This window comes from Mustela nigripes, chromosome 8 (genome assembly GCF_022355385.1).
Source record: "Mustela nigripes isolate SB6536 chromosome 8, MUSNIG.SB6536, whole genome shotgun sequence".
NCBI lineage: Eukaryota > Metazoa > Chordata > Mammalia > Carnivora > Mustelidae > Mustela > Mustela nigripes.
In genome coordinates this window covers 33480603-33499998 of record NC_081564.1, presented here as the reverse complement: position 1 = coordinate 33499998, position 19396 = coordinate 33480603, and the positions used below count along the sequence as shown (strand labels likewise).

The 19396-nt window shown below is 47.3% G+C and overlaps 1 protein-coding gene across 1 annotated transcript in view; it reads left to right on the top strand.

Annotated features, from left to right (window-relative positions):
• The first annotated feature begins 604 nt into the window (after positions 1-604).
• Positions 605-19396, top strand: part of RAB31 (RAB31, member RAS oncogene family) — a 126918-nt gene continuing 108126 nt past the window's right edge. Inside the window, exon 1 of the mRNA XM_059409182.1 lies at positions 605-767. Coding sequence (XP_059265165.1) covers positions 729-767 — 39 coding nt within the window. The 5' untranslated portion in view covers positions 605-728. The remainder of the gene's footprint in view (positions 768-19396) is intronic.

Sequence of the window (19396 nt, the reverse complement as noted above, 5' to 3'; positions counted from 1 at the left end):
CGGGAAGAATGAACTCAGGGCTGAGGGTGAAGAACTACATGGGAGTTCGTGGAAACCCTCGCATTGGGAACTGCAGGAGGAGAAGGTGGGTTGCAAAGTTCACTGTTCCTTCTCTTCCTCACATTTGCGTTCTGGCTTCATTTCTGCGGCAATCCTAGAGTGTCCTATAACGATGGGACTGCTGGGGGACTTCCGAGTGCTCCCCCATAAAGGACCTCAGCTGACAGCAGCCACTCGGACATGAGGAATGGAATCCTCAGGGACGCAACCACCGCGGGGTCTCCCCCCACCCACGGGGAGATCCTGTTCTATTTACACCCCGTGGGGCACTGCGGCCGGGAGGGACTGGCGAGGCAGATGCCGGAGGGAACTCGGCAGAGCGGGGTCCGGCCGCTGAGCGGGTCTGAGGGAGGAGGCACGCTGCCAGGAACGCCGCAGGTCCCGGGGGAGGGGGTGGCTGCCCCGGGGTGGCTGACGCCGTTGGAGGGGGGGCGTTCCTGGGAGCTGGGGGCCGCCGAGGTTAGACCCGAAGCCCCGGGAGGAGCCGGCCGGCGGCCACGTGACCGACCGCGGCGGGGCCGGCGGCCCAGAAATAGCAGCAGCTGCGGTCCCGCCCGCGGGCTGCCGCGAGCGAAAGGCGGAGACTGGAGGCCGCTGGCTGGGCGCGGGCGCGGCGCGGCCCCGGCCCCGGAGGATGCTGAGCCCCTGCCTGGTCCGGCCCCGAGCACATGATGGCGATACGGGAGCTCAAAGTGTGTCTTCTCGGGGTGAGTCCTGCGCCGCCATCCGCCGGGGACATCCCCGGCCGTGCGTCCCCCCGCCGTCCCCTGCGCACCCCCCGCGTCCGTGCGCCCCTCTTCCCAGCCGGGCGGCGGTCGGGTGCGAGCCTGCGCGGGAGCTGCTGGCTCGTTCACCCGCTCCCGTGTCTCCCGGGATCCGCGCTGGCCCCGCAGCGCTGGGGCCGGGCCGCGGGACCCTCGGCGGGGACAGGCGGAGCGGCGGCGGCCAGGAGCCGCAGTCCCTCCGGCCTCCGAGGGCTTTCTCCTTCGCCTTTGATAATTTCCTTCCGGCGGAAACTTTAGGTTACTCAGCCCAGGCTCCAGATCCTTTCTGCCTCTCTGGGGCAATTGGTTTATTCACTTTTCGGGGAGGTGGCGGGGAAGTGGGTGGGAAAGAAAGCCCAGCCAAAGGCGAGGGGACGCGAGGGGATGCCCTGGCTGGAAGGTGAAGGGTAAGTGTTGGAGAGCTTAGCGCCTCGGAAACTTCCGTGCTCCGGAGCAAGAAGGCAGGATGGAAAGTCTCCCCGGATCACCGCTTCGCCTCCCCAAGTGGGTCTTTCTGAGTCTGAGGAAATGGGAAAGAAGCCAAGAAACAGATAGAAACAGATACCCCAGCCCCTCGCCTCGGCCGACCCGTCAGGGGATGCAGGACAGTCTCTGGAAACTGGCCGCAGAGAGCTCAGATAATACTACGGGTCATTTCCTTTTGGGTGCCCACGTCAAATTCCAGAGTTTGTTCTTTTGAAGGAGCTGGTTTTAAGCCGTGTTTCCAGCAGCCTTTGGCAAGGACTCCAGAGGGTACTGCCTCTGGCAAATCCGGTCTCCCAAGAAAACTATTTCCTACAAAAAGGGTAGTAAAAGGGGAAACCCATTGTTATTTACAAGAAATGCTAACTGGTCAGGAGAGATGGAGAGACTCCTATAATGAGGAAATAATTCCAGGTTAGGATTGAATTGTGCCAGACCAGCCAAGTGTCTGGGCTCCATCTAGGCCCTTCTGGAATCTCTGGACAATGTTCTTGACTGTCTCCCGTCCCTGTCTTTTGCCAGAACTGTCATTTACACTAGATCGTCCTGTTCGGTTAGAATTCCAGAAGACCTGGCAAAGGCCCTCCCTTTGCTGTTAGCCTGGTCACAAACTCCCTGGTGTGCCCGCCCTCCTGGCTTGCTCAACCACAGCTGGGATCTGCAAAGGCTCCCGTCCTGGTCTTCCTCTGTTGACTTTTCTGAGTGTTGCCGGGGTGGGTTTCACTCTCAGCTAGGCTCTCCAACATAGTCCTGACATAAATTTCGGGCATCTTGTGTTTTACTTGCGAGGGGTCATTTCAGCCTCATGGAAGGCTTTCAGAGACTTGGAAGGAATGTCGTGTCCCAAGGAATCAAGAGCAACTTTGACGTGTGTTGTGTGCATGGAGATTGGCTTCGGGAGTAAAAAAGTAGGAAATGTTTTGCCTCCTCTCCCCTACATAGGTGGCACAGGCCCTACACATCCCATGACTTATCTTCACACTGCTCAGGGAAGAGTCTCTGTATCCTTTTACAAGGAAACAGATCGCTCGCTGTGCATTTCTGGGCAAGGACTTCAGTTGACTCTTCTAGAAAATGGACATCATAACATCTTCCCTTTTAAGGCAGAGGATTATACCAGATGATCTGCTAAGACACGCGGTGCCATTTCCTGCTAACCTGTGATTCCAGGGTGACAATTAGCAAGGCGGGGCGATGAGATAGCTGGAGAAGTCCCTTCCCTTCTTTTCTTTGATCTCTCAGAGCGAAGCACACTCTTTTAGTGGCTTCCTGGAGACAGTGCCTCACCCTTGTTTGCTGGGTCTTAACAGTGGCTCTGTTGGTAGGGGATTGGCTTGCGAGGAAAGAACTCTGCCAGAGCAAGAATGTATTTCTGAGCAGATGGAGACTTGCCGGTTCACCCACGTAATACCGTATCCTCAGGCTTCGGTTTTTTTAGAGTGGCTCCAGGTTTTTGTCTTGTTTAGGTCAGAGGGCCAATGACCTTGTTGCCCACACTGAGTAGAATTTCTTAAGTCCTGTACTAGGGCCGGGCCTGTCCTGGGCAAGCTGTGAGTGATAGGGCTGTATTCTTAGCGGCTCATCATATAGGGGGGCTTGTGTGAGTGAGATAGCGTTTGAGGGAGGTCAAAGCCACTTTAACCACCTTGGGTTAAAGGTGGGGTTTGCTCGATTTGAGAAAGAACCTTGCGGGTCAGTGACTAAAAGAAGGGATCAAGGCCATGTCTGAATGGGCCCTCAAAATTTTACCAGAAGTCCTGAGCTCCTTTGGTTCTCTCTGTTGGGAGGTCCAGTTTTCTGGATGAAGTCTTGCATGGGGCTAGCACTCAGCTTCCTGTTTTTCAGCCACTACCACATCTGCCTGAAGTCTCAGTATGACTGAGATCCTACAAGCCATGCCCTCTGTTCCTATCACTTGTTTTCGGGCCTCTTTGAGAAGGTGATCGAAGATGCGGCCCTCCTAGCTGAAGTCTGGCTGTCTCTCTGGGGACTGTGAGGGGCTGGTGTTTTTGTGCCTAGCTGTTTGCCTTGATCGCTCCATGGTTACCCGCAGGGATGCACTTCCTGTTTGTGGCACAAGGTTGTCGTAGGCGAGGGCAGTGCAGACTTTGATTCCTCTTCACTGTAGTCTGCAATCTCTGCTGTGCGGTTGGAGGTTCCTGACAGGAGGGTCATTTGCAACAGGTGGAAACCAGAGGGAGCCAGAAGTGCTCCCAAGCGGAATCCACTGCAGTCTGTGGGACATTCTCCGAATGTTTTGTGCTCTTAGAAAACCTAAGGACTTCAGAGTTTTGGATTTATTTAGGCTACTTATTATAAATTGTTGGGCTCTCATTATTTTCATGGGTGGACTTTCTCATGTCTTTTCTAGGCCTCTGTGACTGCCCTTTCCTGGGGGAAGGAAGGCCACCCGTGGAAGCCAGCCATGCAGGACAGGGTCCCACACTGGGATAGGGTCCTTATTAAACACCTGGGACCCAGGAGTCTTGTTCTTTTCAATAAAGTGCCAATCGTCCCACTTTGTAATCTGAACTAGTATTATGAAACACGTAGCTTAAAAACAACCCCCTTAAAAACAGCAAAGTATGTTAAAAAAAAAACTAACAAAAACAATATTGAGGCAGCAGCTGTTCCAACCCCAAAGGTGGAAAGCTTCCCAGTATGCATTTTTAACACACATCACCACGTGGCAAAAAGCAAGGGGAGAGAGAGAGGGAGACCAGGGAGAAGAGGAGGAGTAGGAGGAGGGGTGGGGGGCGGGGGGAGGAGGGGCAGGGGGGCGGGGGCAGGAGAGGAGCTTTCTTTTATTTTATTATTTCCTCTGGGTGTGTACACTTAACAACTGCTTCCGGATGGAATCCCAAAGACATTTATATTTGGACTTCGGTTGTCTTGACGACAGTTTAGAGATTCTGCCACTTCCTCAACAGCTGAGTGGCAAGGTTAAAAGACAACCAGGGGTGTCCTGATTTTGGTAAGGAGCTTGGGGATGCCCATCCTTCTGGCCTTTCTTAGAATCTGTGTGGTGGTTCTTCATGGAGCAGACCCCCGGGATGTGGTGTGACATCTGGACAGTGAAGACTTCAGAGGTGTACAAGGCCTTGGCAGGACGGGGCTGTGTGATCCCCAGAGGCTCTAGGACCCGAGGGTGGGACAGATTTCTGCTCCCAGTAAGCAGATCAGTCAGAGCTGTGGAACCTCAGATGGGCTGCTTTGGGTGATAGGGAATGTCCCGCTGCCAGAAGTATTCATAAGGCTGTATGAATCTGTGAGGGTCACTGTGGAAGGAAGGAGTGGGTAGGATGGGGGAGGATTGGGCCAGGAAGTCATCAGAACTGCTTTCCCAGTCTGAGAGTCTAACATGGTTGTTTTCAGTTGTTCCCAGAAACCTGCATTTCATGGGTGGGGGCTGCTGGGGAGGGTGCAGACAGGCTAGAAACCTCATTTCTTTCTTTCTTTTTTTCCTTTTTAAGATTTTATTTATTTATTTATTTGAGAGAGAGAGAGCATGAGAGGGAGAATCAGAGTCCCTGCTGCACCCAGGACCCTGGGATCATGACCTGAGCCGGAGGCAGACGCTCCACTGACTGAGCCACCCAGGCGCCCCAACCTAATTTCTCTCTTATCAAACTTGATTCCTCTATTAAATTGGGCCCTTTGTGGGAAGTGTGGTTCAGCCTTGAAAATAAATATAAATGACACAGTGGGACGTGTTCCCAGGAGTGCACAACACACAGTAATACGGAGCACCCAGGCCAGGCGGGTAGAACCCACCAGGCTCTGTTTGTTCCTCTTTTGTTCAGGGTCAGAGTGGCTGTGTGTCTCCCTCTGCTTCCAGAGCTCAGCTCATGTCTGGGTATGCGTTGGAGTTGCTCGTAAAGCATTGTCAAACTTCTCATGGTCCCTCCCCGACCCTTTTCAGGCATGTGGCCCCCACGCCTTCCCCTGTTCTCGTGAGTGTGAGTCCTTCAGGACTGCTCCAAGTCCACGGCCATTAGAAAATACAAAACTTCGCATTTTGAGATGCTAAGACATGAAAAGATTTTGAGCTCATGAATTAGAAAAGGTCTTCAGACTTGTGTCCAACAAGAGAGGCTACTTTTAGTGCTTGAATATCTATGAAAATATTATACTTTAGTTTATCTTTTTTTTTTAAGATTTGCTTATTTATTTTAAAGAGGGAGTGTGCAAGTGCCCGGGAGCATGAAGGGGGAGGGGCAGAGGGAGAGAGAGAGAGAGACTCTCAAGCAGACTTCCTGCTGAGCCGGAGCAACTAACGGGGCTTCATCCCTTCCTCTCAACCCTGAGATCATGACCTGGGCCGAAACCAAGAGTCGGCAGCTCAGCTGCTCAACGGACTGAGCCACCCAGGTGCCCTTCATTTATCTTTGCTTTTATAATTTCTAATATGTGCTTGAACATTAAGAGGCGTTCGAATACTCAACCACTCACCGTTTATCTGGTGCTCCTTTCATGCCAGGAGCTGTGGGTGGCTGTAGGTAGACAGGACAGCCTCGATGATCCTTATCTTTGGAAGTAATCGCTGTTCCTGGGATGGGGACAGATCAGCGGTGTACTAAGTGACATCGCTTGGATTCCTGTGACACCACCTGCCACAGAGCCATGCATGGCAGAAGAGTAAGATGATGACAAATACTGACTGTCATCCGTCTTATTAGAAGTGAGGACAGGTGAGGGACAGAAAATTTTTGTTGCTGGGCTATCTCTGCCGGAGACAGAAAACAGGGAAGGCGGGGTTCTAGTAGCTGCTGGTGATGGAGAGGTTCCTGGTCGGGCAGGAAAGACAGGCACATGCACAGGAACTAGCATTCCCGGCCACAGGGATGAAGGTGAGGGGCCTTGGAGGTGTCACGTGGTTTAGTGGGAGCCGCGGAAGTGAAATTGAGCACAGCAGGGCTTGGAAACGAACAATCTGGGAAAGCTTCTCCAAGAGGGAAGGGTTTGAACAGCCCCAGAGGACACCCAGGGCTTTGACAAGAATGGAGAGGTGGGTGTGGACCACCCTAGGCACTGGGGAGAGCAGGTGGAGGGTTGAGGTGGTTGGAGGGTGTGGTAGACAGGGGGCACAGCCCTTCCACTCCTGGGCTGACCACTGTCCTGTTGACCCCACTATTTCCCTAGCATGTGGGTCTTTTTATTTTTAACTCCCCTTTTCCCTTGTTTTATGTTGAAAAGTCTCAAACTCACAAAACGTTAGAAAGAGTAGTGCAATGAATGTGGGTCTCTCACCTATATTCAGTGGGGGTGACATTTTGCCAGTCTTGCTTTATCTCTTTTTTCTCTAATGTATTAAATAATACTATTTCTCTTTCTTAAACCATCGGAAAGTCAGTTGTGGACATTATACCATTTAAACCCCAAATACTTAAGTATGTATCTTTTCGGAGAAAAGACGTTCTCCTGCACACCTGTAATACCCCCAGCATTGAACACAGATATAATGGTATCAAGAATATCGTTCATCGTTCATATTTAGATTTCCCAATTGTCCCCCATGTCCTTTATAGCTGTTTTAAAAATCCACAGTAAGAGACCTTGAACTACATTTGTTTGTCATGTCTGTCATTTAAACTGTCCCCCTCTTTTTCTTCCCTCTTTTTCTTTCTTTTTTTCTGGATTCTACGAATCCAGACCCTTTGTCTTATAGAAAGTCCCAAGATCTCCATTTGTCTGGTTGCTACCTCCTTGCTTCTTCTGGGTTATGCATTTTGGTGAGGAGACACCCTCTCAAGGTGTTGAGATGCCTTATTTTTTAGTTGCTCATGTCCCTTGTGGAGCTTACTCCATCTTAACAGAAGGTGGGAAAGCAGATTCTATGGCTGGTTAGAAGGTGGTCAGTGTTCTCTGTGGAGAAACAGACCTGGGCCAGAGCTGGGGGAGGGACACAGGAGCTCTGGCAGGTGGGGAGCACATAGGTAGGTTGGTGGGTGAGAGTGCTCAGTCTCCCTCGGAGACTAGCCCAGCCCTCTGCTTTACCCAGGGGTTGACTTTGGTTTTGCAGCTTTGGTCGCATGGCCTGACCACTGAGCTGCAGAGAGGCATGTAGCTCCTGAGGAAATAGCTGTGCTTCTTGTTGCTTCACTTTCTCAGCAGAAATAAGGAAAAGAAAAGGAGAGATTTAACATCAGGATCACTGAATGGGTTTCTCACTGTGGAATCTTCTGTTGTGGTGAATCTTTTTCGGACCTGTTTCTTTGCTCCTGTGGCCTCAGACCTGCCTTGCCTTCTCTGGAGGTCATGAACTCAGCTTCTGCTTGCTCAAGATTTAGCCCAAAAGGCAGCCCCAGGTGGCTTTCAGTTCCCCCAGAGGCACCTGGGGGAACCTGCGGGAGAGCAAAGCAGAACCCAGGGGAAATCACTTCCCTCCTATTTTCTCAACTTTGATCAAAGTGGCAGAGAGCTGGATCCCTTTTCGTTGATAGTATTTGTTTTTCTAGGAGAAAAAGATACCTGCTTTATCCACTATCACTTCCTTTCTGCTCTCCTGGAGTGCAGGAGATCTTCTGACTGAGATCTGCTGGTAGAAAGCATAGTCCGAAAAGGGGCCTCAGTCAGAGACTTTCCTGAAAGGGGAGAGAGAGAGGGAGGGGGAGTGAGGGGAGAGAAAGGAAGACAAGAAAAGGGGAGAAGGGCTGGGGGGAAGAAAGGGAGAAAAAGAGGGAAAGAGAAGGAGAGAGAGAGGAATGTGAGTGTCCCTGTGCCTGGAGACTGTCATGTAGAAGTTACCCACTTGCCCTCTGCTGGCAAAGGGAAAGAGCCAAGTGTTTCCATGGGTTTTTGTTGGTCGGTTTGTTTTCTGGTCAAACTATTGGCCACGGCATTTACACTTATGGTAAGCTTAATTAAGAAAGTCTTATTTTTTTTTTTAAAGGAAAAAAAAAAGCGCCTAGCATCAATGCTCCATACTTCATAGACTTATCTTTCATTTCAGGAGCTAAAATACTTTCTAAATTTTGTTTAAGATTTTATTTATTTATTCGACAGAGAGAGATCACAAGTAGGCAGAGAGGCAGGCAGAGACAGAGAGGAGGAAGCAGGCTCCCTGCTGAGCAGAGGGCCCGATGTGGGGCTCCATCCCAGGACCCTGGGATCATGACCTGAGCCGAAGGCAGAGGCTTAACCTGCTGAACCACCCAGGCACCCCTTTCTAAATTTTTTCATAATGCTCTTCTGAAGCTATTTTTGTTGTTGTTGTTGTAAAGTAACACATGCTCATCTTAATTAAATTTTGAATCTAATTATGGGGAGGGGGCAGTGACTGAGATGCTGATTTCCATTTGAGACCACAAAGACTGAGGGATCCAGGACGATACCTTCAGCCTTGTTTCTTCATAATGACCTAGGATTGTACAAACTTGCCACAGTCTTGTTTCCTCTTGTTAGCTGAAAATCCTGCGGGTATGAAGAAATCAGCCTACCTGCCTTCCTCAATGCCCTGGTTCTCCTTTTTGTAGCCCCTCTTCTCTCCCTGTCTCTGGTGTTACATTTAGATGACCGCTCTTAATTTTCTGGTCAACATCAAGTTCACGGTCTTGCTCTACTGTTTTGTCGTTGTTGTTATTGTCGTCTCTGTTCTTTCTTGCCCCGCAGGATCATTTTCCTCCATCTGTTTAATTTGTTTTCTTATTCTCCCCACTTCTCATCCATGGATCATCAGACTGTCCTCCCTGAAAGAGGCATCGGGGCTTAGGTCTTGGAGGGTTTCTAGTCTGTTCTTCAAGGGCTTCCCCACTGCTGAGTGGGGGAGTGCGTGCTGAGCTGAGCCTGGTGACCTTCCCTCCTGATGCCAGTACAGACCAGAACCCCCAACCAGGCTTACCTTTTGGAGAGTAACGCAGGACAACAGGGGTCTGTGTAAAGTGGATGAAGGTTTAACTGAGGGCTGCGTGTGCCTTTAGCGAGGAATGGAGCTACTCACTAGGAGATGCGCTACGTGGCTGCTGGGCTGGGCTGTAGCGCGTAGAACAGTTTCCCAGAGAGGAGGGGACAATGTCTTTGAGGTTTATCGTCCAGCCGTGTCCTTGGTGTGATGGGCACACATGGGAATCAACCCCTGGTGACCCTGTGGGGTGTCACGTGATACTTCATTGCCCCATGTTCCCAAGGAAGGGCCGGGGAGTTTGGCAGAGGTCAGAGAGGCCGTGTGGGTGTCTGCTGCTGAACCACGTAGGCCCAGGGCAGAGGAGGGAAGTGCGGAGGAGTGAGTGGGAGAGGCGTTGCTTACATGGGCATTCACTGACAGGAAAAAATTCTAAAAAGACTCATTTGTCCAAGTGGTGATCCCTGTGGGGGTGGGGCCTAATTTGCACTTAAATACGACTTACTCTTCTCTTCTTTGGTTTATTTAATGAGCACACATGGTTGCTTGTGTCAGTCATTTAAAACCTGTAAAAATTTGCTGCAAGGCCAAGGAGACGTTTGACAAGGAGAGATTCCCTTTGGTTGTTACTGGTAATGACTGATAATTTGACACTAAAACTGGAAAGTAATTTGGGTGAGACCTTGAGAGGTCCTTGAAACCGTGAAGGTTATGCCCACAGGCCACGGGAGGCCAGGTCTGTCCTCAGCAGGACACAAGACCGCTGGAAGGGCTCATCAGGATGCTATGTTCTTATCCCTGCGTGTCACTGTTAGGTCTCCTCGTGACTGCTCTGGCTTCCCCAGCGCTCTCAAAGCTAGTCTTTCTCAAAATGGGATTTTGGAAAGTTGTGGGTCTGGCATTCTGCCCCCCACAGGGTCCGTTGCTTTTTGTGCCTGTTTGTTTTCGAGGCTGTTCTTTAAAAAGGAAAGAAAATTACCTCCTGGATCTTCAGGGTGATCGCTGTGTGACAGAAGTGCATCAACTTCAATGCCCATAAGAACTGGCTCATGGGACAAGAGCCCAGGCAGAGTTCGGACAGAAATAACGCAGGGGGCCACGTGAAGATCCAGTGATCCTGTGGCACGTCCCGGATATTTACCAGGCACTGTGCCAGGGCGTGGGCATACAGCGGGTGACAAATCAGACCCACAGTCCTGACCTCGTGGAGCTGACATTGCAGCAAGAGTGATCACCGCTCTTAAATACCGAGTCCTGGGGAGGTCTGCGGCAGAGAGAAAGCTGGGGACAGGGAAGGGCAGGGAGTGGGGTGGGAGCACTGTTGGAGGTTTGGGGCAGAAGAGTAGCAATGGTCTGACCTCTCTTTTCGGCAGATGGCTCCCGCAGCTGTGGAGGGTAGATCACAGGCAGGGGAACTGGTGGAAGGCCAGGGCACGGTGATTTCCATCACAGGGTAGCAGCCTAGGCTGTGAGTGGGGTCCCACTTTGGCTGTTTGAAGGTAGAAGTGAATACTTTGCTGACAGATCACGTATGGAGTGGGAGGGAACCATACCGTCACATGGTGACAGCATGCTGACCTCTGAGTGCTCCCCAGCCCTGGGCTATTTCAGTTTAGCAGAGCAACACGATACATCACAGCAGACTGATACTCATCTGAATGTTGTTGGTTTTGTACTTCACTTTGCATTTAATTAATACATTTATGTTTATAGTTTCAGAATATCATAAGCAGTTTGTGTGTCCTTTAATCATTTGCATTTATTTACACTGCCATTAATGTCTACATTGGGATCCATGGATGGGATTGCTTTTCCCCTTAAAAAAGCCTATGGAGTCTTAAAAGAGCCTGAGAAACACTGCTCTGACCATTAAGGTTGTCCTTGGGTTAATGGCACTCTTGTCCCTCATGAAGTGTCTGATGTTGGCAGGACCGTGGGAGAGGAGGCTGTATTCTAGAAATCAGGGTCCGCTGCAATGTGGAGGTATGTTCTTGGCAATGCCAAGTGCTGGCCCAGGATGCTATTCCCAGAGGAGTAGGCCTCAACCGTACAGTCTTGCTACTTTTTCTGGTGTGATGCAGCTCATGGACAGCCTTGGAAATCCGAGACCCTCCCATAGGGATACCTAGATTCTGTTCTGTATGTGGCCAAAGAATGCATTAGGCCTTTAAAAGAATGTTCTTCTCATAAAAGCATTATTCATATAAGCTTGAGGATCACAAACTCAGATTTATAGATCTTCCAGAATAATTCAGTTTAAAAGGAACTAGTAATAAATAGGGTTTATAGATTTTTTTTTTGGTCTATAGATTAAAAAAAAAAAAGATCCCTGTTTAATTAATTAATTATTAATTAATTTATTTTTAAAAGATTTTATTTATTTATTTGACGCAGAGAGAGACAGAGACAGCAAGAGAGGGAACACAAGTAGTGCGAGTGGGAGAGGGAGAAGGAGGCTTCCCGCTGAGCAAAGAGCCCAACGCGGGACTCGATCCCAGCACCGGCTAAAGGCAATTGCTTAACGACTAAACCACCCAGACACCCCGAAAGATCCCTATTTAAACAGATGAGTTGTATTATTTGTAGACCTCCTCGTAGGTTAATCTTAGTAACATAACCTAATCTGTACTGTTGCACAATAAAAATGGAAATATTTAAAAAATATTGTTGTTAAAAGTTTGGCTGTATGATTTACTGATTTGAGCGCGTTGCTGCTGTTAATGTGAATCGGGTTACTGCACATTTCACTCTGTCAGCCCCGCGCTTCTGACTTGTGAATCACCACTGTTGTGTCACCGCTAACCAGATGTGCACATCCTAGTTCTTGTTTTCCAGCAACATAGTTATGGACACTCTGCCTGTGTCTTCAGACATCCTTGGCTTCTTCCTCAGAAGCACTACAATGGGTTTCTAATTGCCCCTACCCCTAACCCAGCAGGGTCCTCGATAGTTGGTTGGAAAAGATCAGTGCACAGTCTTGGAACTGAAACTAAAACATACCCCGTTCTTCCCCAATCAACAGGGTGCTTCCGAATGCCTCTGATTAAGAAGGGTGTCACTGCATAGATGAACTTGAACCCAGGCTAGTTTGTGAGTATCTCCGTAATCCTAACAGCGGACATGTGCTGAGTCTGACTCGTGCGCCAGGCACCGTCTGAGTATGTCAGTTACCACTGCTGTGTAACAAGCCATCCACCCTGAGTAGTTTCAAAGAACAAGGCATTGTTTTTTATTCTCCCAGTTCTGTGGTTTGACTGGGCTCTGAGGGTAGCTCTTGCCTGGGTTTCCTTGCCGATCGCTGGTCGGTGCTGGCTGGGGTGGGCACCCTCTGCGGGCTGTGCCACTCACACATCTGGTGCTTCTGCTGGGGTGGCCGGGCCAGCTGGGGCTAAGCAGGTGTCTCTCTCCATGTGGCCTCTCCCTGCAGTTAGCATAGGTTTCTTCGTAGCGTGGAGTCTCAGGGGAGGGAGACTTGTCATCTGGGGGCTGGCTGTTTCCAGAGTGAGTGTTCCATGAGCTTTGGGAGGAAGAGCCCAGAATGGCATATCTGTGAGGTGTGATTGATGGAGGAAATCACTGAGGCCAGCCCAGAAGCAAAGGGAGGAGATTTATGCTCCACCTCTTAATGGGAGGAATGCCAAGAATTGGTGGCCATATTTAATCTTCCCCAACTGAGTAAGTGCTTTATATACCTTATGGCATTACGGGGGTTCTGTTATTGTCTCCACCTTGCTGATGAGCAGACTGAAGCTTAGGGATTAGGGACAGGCACAAACACTGACTACTAAGAAGGGAGGCTTTGTGGATTGGAACTAGCTTTGTTTGACTCCAGGACACAATGCACTGAACTACTTTGCTGTGCCTCAAAACTTGATCCTTATTGGTCCCAGATCACTTGAGCACAGCTGGCATGCAGTAATGGTTCGATAGAATGGGATTATTAAAAAATAAAAGGTTGGGACGCCTGGGTGGCTCAGTCGGTTAAGCCACTGCCTTCGGCTCAGGTCATGATTCCAGGGTCCTGGGATCAAGTCCCACATGGGGCTCCTTGCTAAGCAGGGAGCCTGCTTCTCTCTCTGCCTCTGCTTGCCACTCTGCCTGCTTACGCTCTCTCTCTCTCTGACAAATAAATAAATAAAATCTTAAAAAAAAAATAGAAGGTCCCGTGTTTAAAAAATAATAACCACTGAACCAGGTTTGAAGTATGTCCATGGAAGAAAGGAGGCAAAATTCCCAGCCTGTTAGGGTCACTGGCAAGTGTTTCAGGACACAAGACGGCTGGTTCTCAGTTCTGGGAATGTAGTACATATGAAGAGGCAAAGTACAGCATCAGGATCCTGACGACAGTGGGGAGGTCCTAACATGTCCCCACGGGCTCTATGACAACGACAGCAAAGCAGCAGCACTCTGTATGGTTGTAGTGCACGGTCCACCTACAGGGTGCGCTTCCTGTCCCCGATTTGCAGGTGCGAGACACTGAGCTTGGGGTGTTGACCGTTTTGCTCCAGGTCCAGAGCCTGTGTGTTGGGGGAGCGGCCCGGAGCCCCGGCTTTCTCGCCCTTCCCCATTTCCCGGCTCACGTGTGCAGGAAGCAGCGTTTTACTTTGGTCCTTTCAGTCCGTTACTCTTCCCTGGGATGCCTGTTAAGCGCTATGTTAGGAATGTCAGTTTGCAAGTTGTGAACCATCCGTCAGGACCGCCAGCCTGTAAGATGGGTGGGGCCTGTGAGATGTCTGCTGGTGTGACTGTCGCCACAGCCGTGCCAGCCTGGATAAACCTCTGGGCAGGGACATGGGAGGACCTCTTCTCTCTTCACCACTTAACTAACTCACGTGACATCTACCAGGGAATCCTGCCTGGGAAATCATAGTCAGAAAATTCTCTTACTCTCCCGCCATGAACCATTGTACATCCTGATAACCTCAAAAGGCTTTAGGGGAGTTTGAATAGATGGTTCTACGAGAGGATTCCAATTTAGAAGTTTTCTTTAATCTTCTCTGCTATGGGATCTGCAAGATGTATATATGCTAATAATAGCTTTTGATTTACTCCATATTGTCGAACTTCATTATTTTTACTAACTTGATCAAATTTATAACATACTCTTTAAACTTTTATGTTGAAGTATAACATTCGTATAAAAAAAAAAAACTGCACAGATGTTAAATGTGGTGCAAAATGGATTTTCACCAAAATGAGTAGACCTGTATAACCACAAACACGCAGGTCCAGAAAGTGACCAGTCCATCAGAAGCCCACCCTGTTTCTCCTTCCTGGCACTAGCCTTCAAAAAGAAAGAAAGAAGAAAAGAAAAGCAAAAAATAAAGAAAACTAAGCTATTCTTCTGACTTCTAACACTATGCTATTATAGTGGACCCTTGAACAATGCAGGGATTAGAGGGTTGACCACCTGCACAGTTGAAAATTCATGTATAACTGTTAACACCTCTGGAAACTTAACTACTGATAGCCTATTGTTGACAGAAGCCTTACCAATAACATAAAGTTAATTAACATCTATTTTGTATATATTATATAATGCATTATTACAATAATGAAGTTTTCTCTAACTTCAGAGAAAAAATGTTATTAAGAAAATTATAAAGAAAATACATTTACAGTACTACTGTGTATTCATTGAAGAAAATCTGTGTGTGAATGGACCCCTGTGGTTCAAACCTGTTGTTCAAGGGTCAACTATATTTTTGCTAGTTTTTAACTTTTTTATTTTTAAATTAAAAAAAAATTTTTTAAATTTATTTCAGAGAGAGAGCAAATGGGGGTAAGGGGCAGAGGGAGAGGAAGAAGCAGACTCCCTTCTGAGCAGGGACGGGGCTTGATCCCAGAATCTGAGGATCATGACCTTAGCCGAAGGCAGGTGCTTAACTGACTCAGCCACCCAAGCACCCGATTTCGCTTGTTTTAAAATTATACTTACTGAAGGATCTTCATTATTTTAAAGTATATACTAAAGTGGTGGTGTTTAATAGAAGCTCCTAGAACAGGAGCCTCCCAGGTGGTGGGTGTGGGCTGCCTTCATGCCACAGGGAGTAGGGACTCAGGCGCCAGCCTTGGCTGGTGGGGGTGAGCAGGCTGCAGCCACCTGTGTCCCCTGTGTCCACTGTGTCCTGTGCTAGACAAATAGTATAGTATTTTCCGTGTTTGGTGGGATATGAGGGAGATTGGAAAGCAATGGAGGCCTATTTTCATCAATTAATTAAATAGGAAGCATTATTAGTTGTAGATAAGTAAGCTTTTTTAAAGTGTTCCAGGGTGTTTGAAAGCAATTCCATCAAGTATTAAAAATACTGTGCCTATTTTTAATGAAGAAGACCTTTCTATGAAGAAAACCATTGCGAAGACCCTTCTTCCTCAAAGTTCTTCTTCTTCTTCTTCTTTTTTTGGGGGGGTTGTAGAGAGAAGGCACGTGCACAGGTGGTGTGGGAGGGGTAAAGGGAGAGGGATAGAGAGAATCTTAAGCAGGCTCTACGCTCAGTGTGAGTCCAACGTGGGGTTTGATCTCACAATCCTGAGATCGTGACCTGAGCCAAAATCAAGAGTCAGATGCTTAACCAGCTGAGTCACCTGGACGCCCCTTTCTTAAAGTTCTTTTTAATGACTGGAGTTAATACATACTTGTAAAGAATACAAATGGTACAAAAACGTTCCAAAATGAAAAGTGCAGAGACCACCTTCATCTGGTGATGTCTTATGGTTCTTATGTAGTTTTCTAGATGTGGTCTGTACATATGCAAGTGTTCTTTCCCTGTATCTTTCCCCTAGAGGTAAACCTTGACTATCTTTTCATGTTGCTATATGATTTACTTCCTTTATTTTAAGAGTGACATAGAATTCTCTCACAACAATATACCATGATTCACTTAATTGGTGCCCTAATGACAGATATTTGGATAATTCCAATTTTGGTTTTTATAAATAATTTGCAATAAAGTGTTTGTATCCAAATTTTAATGTATGTGTGTAAAATACATCTGTAGGATAATTCCCAGAAATAGAGTTTTGGGTCAGAGATACTGAAGTTTATATCTTTAAAAAGATATTGTAAAATTAATTTCCAAAATATTGTACTAACTAACTTACTTCCTTTTAAGTGTTTAGAGTATGATTTTCCACACATTTACTCATAATGAATATCACCGGGATTTTTTTATCTCTGCTAATATTATAGGTTAAAAGTGATAATCTGTTCTTGTTTGCACTTCTTAAATAATGAATATCTTTTCATATATTTATTGACTATTTTATTCTGCAATTTTCTAAGTTGCATCATTTACCCATTTAAATTGGGTTGTTTTTCTTATTGATTTGTGAGAACTCTTTGCATATTCAGAAACCAAACCTTTGTCATTTATATTACACGTCTTTTTCCTCAGTTTGTTGGTTTCTATATTACTTTGTTTACAATATTTTTAAAAAATCATACCAAATATTTAAAAACCTTTACTTAGCCAAATATGACTGTCTTTTCTTTAATGGTTTTGGTGTTTTATGTCTTGCTTTGAAAATCCTTCCACACTCTAATATTATAAAAATCTTTACCTATATTTTTATTTTGCTCTAGTACTTTTATAGTGTGTTTTTTAAATTAAACTTTTTTTTTTGATTAAATGGAATTTATTTTGGTACCAAAAGCCAGGTTGGGATTTGTTTTGTTATTTTTTATTTTTTTCTTTTTTCAAATGTCTCAGTTTACTGATTAATTCATCTTTTTTACTGATCTGATATGCTATTTGTGTTATAAACAAAACCCCCATGTGTATGTGGGTCTATTTCTATATTCCATATTGTTCTAATAAAAAATCTATTAATTTCTGAATCAATCATATTCAGGAAAATTTAGAAATAGTATAAAGTAATTGGTTTATGGTAGCTGAACAGCATAAGTCTGTTATGAACCTGAACATCCAGGGCTATAAGCTGAAACGAGTTAATTGATTTGCTCATTTAACAGATACTTATGCCGCCCCTTTTAACACTATTAGCCACTACTAACATGCAAGATTTTGCTAGGTGCTAAGTGTATGGTGAGTTTTGATTGTTTATGACACTAAACATCTCACTGAGAATAGTAATCTGGAACACTCTGTTTATTCCATTCATTTGGTGGTTACTGGAAGATACTTCAATAAGTGAAAAATTTAGGGTAGCTAAATGGAAAGAGTGCTGTTGGGAGCTGAGTCTTAGCTGGGGTGGGCCTGGCTCTGAAGTGTGGTGGCCCATGTGTTTGGATCGGTGGTAGAAAAATAAGCAAGCAGAGTGATGAGTTGCACTTTCCACCATCTACAGCCCTTGGGTATTTTCCATGGTGTAAATCTTTATTTTTTTTCCACTTCAAGTGAGCAGGATTCCTTCCATTGGAGTTAGTCCAGAAATTGCTATGTCAGTGGGAATTTTGAGTCTAAGAGTTGGGGATAAAATGAGCTTAACATGTAACGCAGTCCACTTAAAAGCGTCTTCATTCATTCTTCGTCTCCCCCAAATAGTGAGCGGTGCTGGGGTCATTGGGACACCAGGCTTCTGATGCACGTCATGTACGGACTATAGGGGACATGCTCTGGTGGATGAAACGATGACCCCACACTGCGGTGAGGTCCAGTGCTGCTTGTGGCGAGTCACACCGGGGATAGGTGGCTTCCAGGAAGATGACACTTTCTATGACCAGAGCTGTCCCATTCTTCAGTATCAATAGCCATCCTAGGGGCACAGCTTCTCCTTTATTCTGATTACTAGGTTAGCTTAGAATTTTGATTCCCACTGTATGCCTACAGTTCCAGCCAAACCCCAAGCCCTGTCCCATCTTCCTGGGCTGTCATTACCTCCAGGAGTCAGCCCGAAGTGGGTGTGGCCAGAACTCCTGGGATGGTAGACGGTGGTGGGCTCCTAGCTCCCTGCCTCTCCTTGTTGTCCTATTGGTCAGATCCAGGCTCCCGCTGGCACAACTCCCAGCCCTTCAGCAGCTGGCCTCTCCATTAGTTTTTAGACTCTGGCCCACCCTCCCTCCCAGACTGAGAGAGCCTCCGAATGGTCTTCTGGTGTTCATCCAGATAAATTAGGTCCCTGAAGTTGGAGGTGGCAGCTATCAGAAAGAAGCAACTAGAGAAGCACGCCACACTGCCGCCCCCACCCCTGCCCCAGTGGGGAAGGGTGGTTGGCAAAGTGAAGTTACTATTTTAAAAAATTATATAAATTATTTAAAGACAGGTTTCTGTTTCTTATACTTAGGCACAAAAATAGGTGAATGCTGCTGATGTGTGTCTAATTCTCCCTGAGAAGAGAGCGGTGTATGAAAATGTAGAGGGGAAAGAGTGTGCTCTATTTTACGGAGAGGATTGCTGTGTAGCAGGGGACCTGTGCCTGTTCCCTGGGAGCAAAGACGGGGGAAGGAGGAAGGGATAAGACAAGGTGAAGCACTCGGACCCCTCAGACTCGTTGTAGAAAGTAAATACAGATGACCCTCGAATAACAGGGGTTTGAACTACACACTTTTACTTATACGTGGGTTTTTTTTTTTTTTCAGTAAATACCGTACTGTAGAAATGATTTTTTCCTTTTTTTTTTTTTAAGATTTTATTTATTTATTTGGCAGAGAGCACAAGTAGGCAGAGAGGCAGGCAGAGAGAGGGGGGAAGCAGGCTCCCTGCTGAGCAGAGAGACCGATGCAGGGCTCGATCCCAGGACCCTGAGATCATGACCTGAGCCGAAGGCAGAAGCTTTAACCCACTGAGCCACCCAGGTGCCCCAGAAATGATTTTCCTTACGATTTTCTTAACCTTTTCTTTTCTCTTACTTACTTTATTGTAAGAATGTAGGATGTAATATTTATAACATACAAAACACGTATTAATCCACGGTTTGTGTCATCAGTAAGGCTTTCGGTCATTAGTAGGATATTAGTTAAGTTTGGGGGGGGGAGTCAGAAGTTATATGCAGATTTTCACCTGGGCAGGGGATCGGCACCCCTAACCTCTGATTTGTTCAAGGGTCAACTGTCAGTATCTATCCAACCACCCACGCTGGGCACTGGGCAGACGCCCTGTACCATCTTACCCCAACCCAGTAAGGTGCACCTCTTATTAGCATCACTGTGCAGATGAAATGGAAGCCCAAAGAAGTTACCAACTTGCTTCGGGCCATTTGGTCAGTTAGCAGCAGGACTGATGTTCACCTCTAGGCCACTCCAGAAACTGCTGTTGAATCACCATGCTAACTGCCTCCCGTAAAGGGGCAG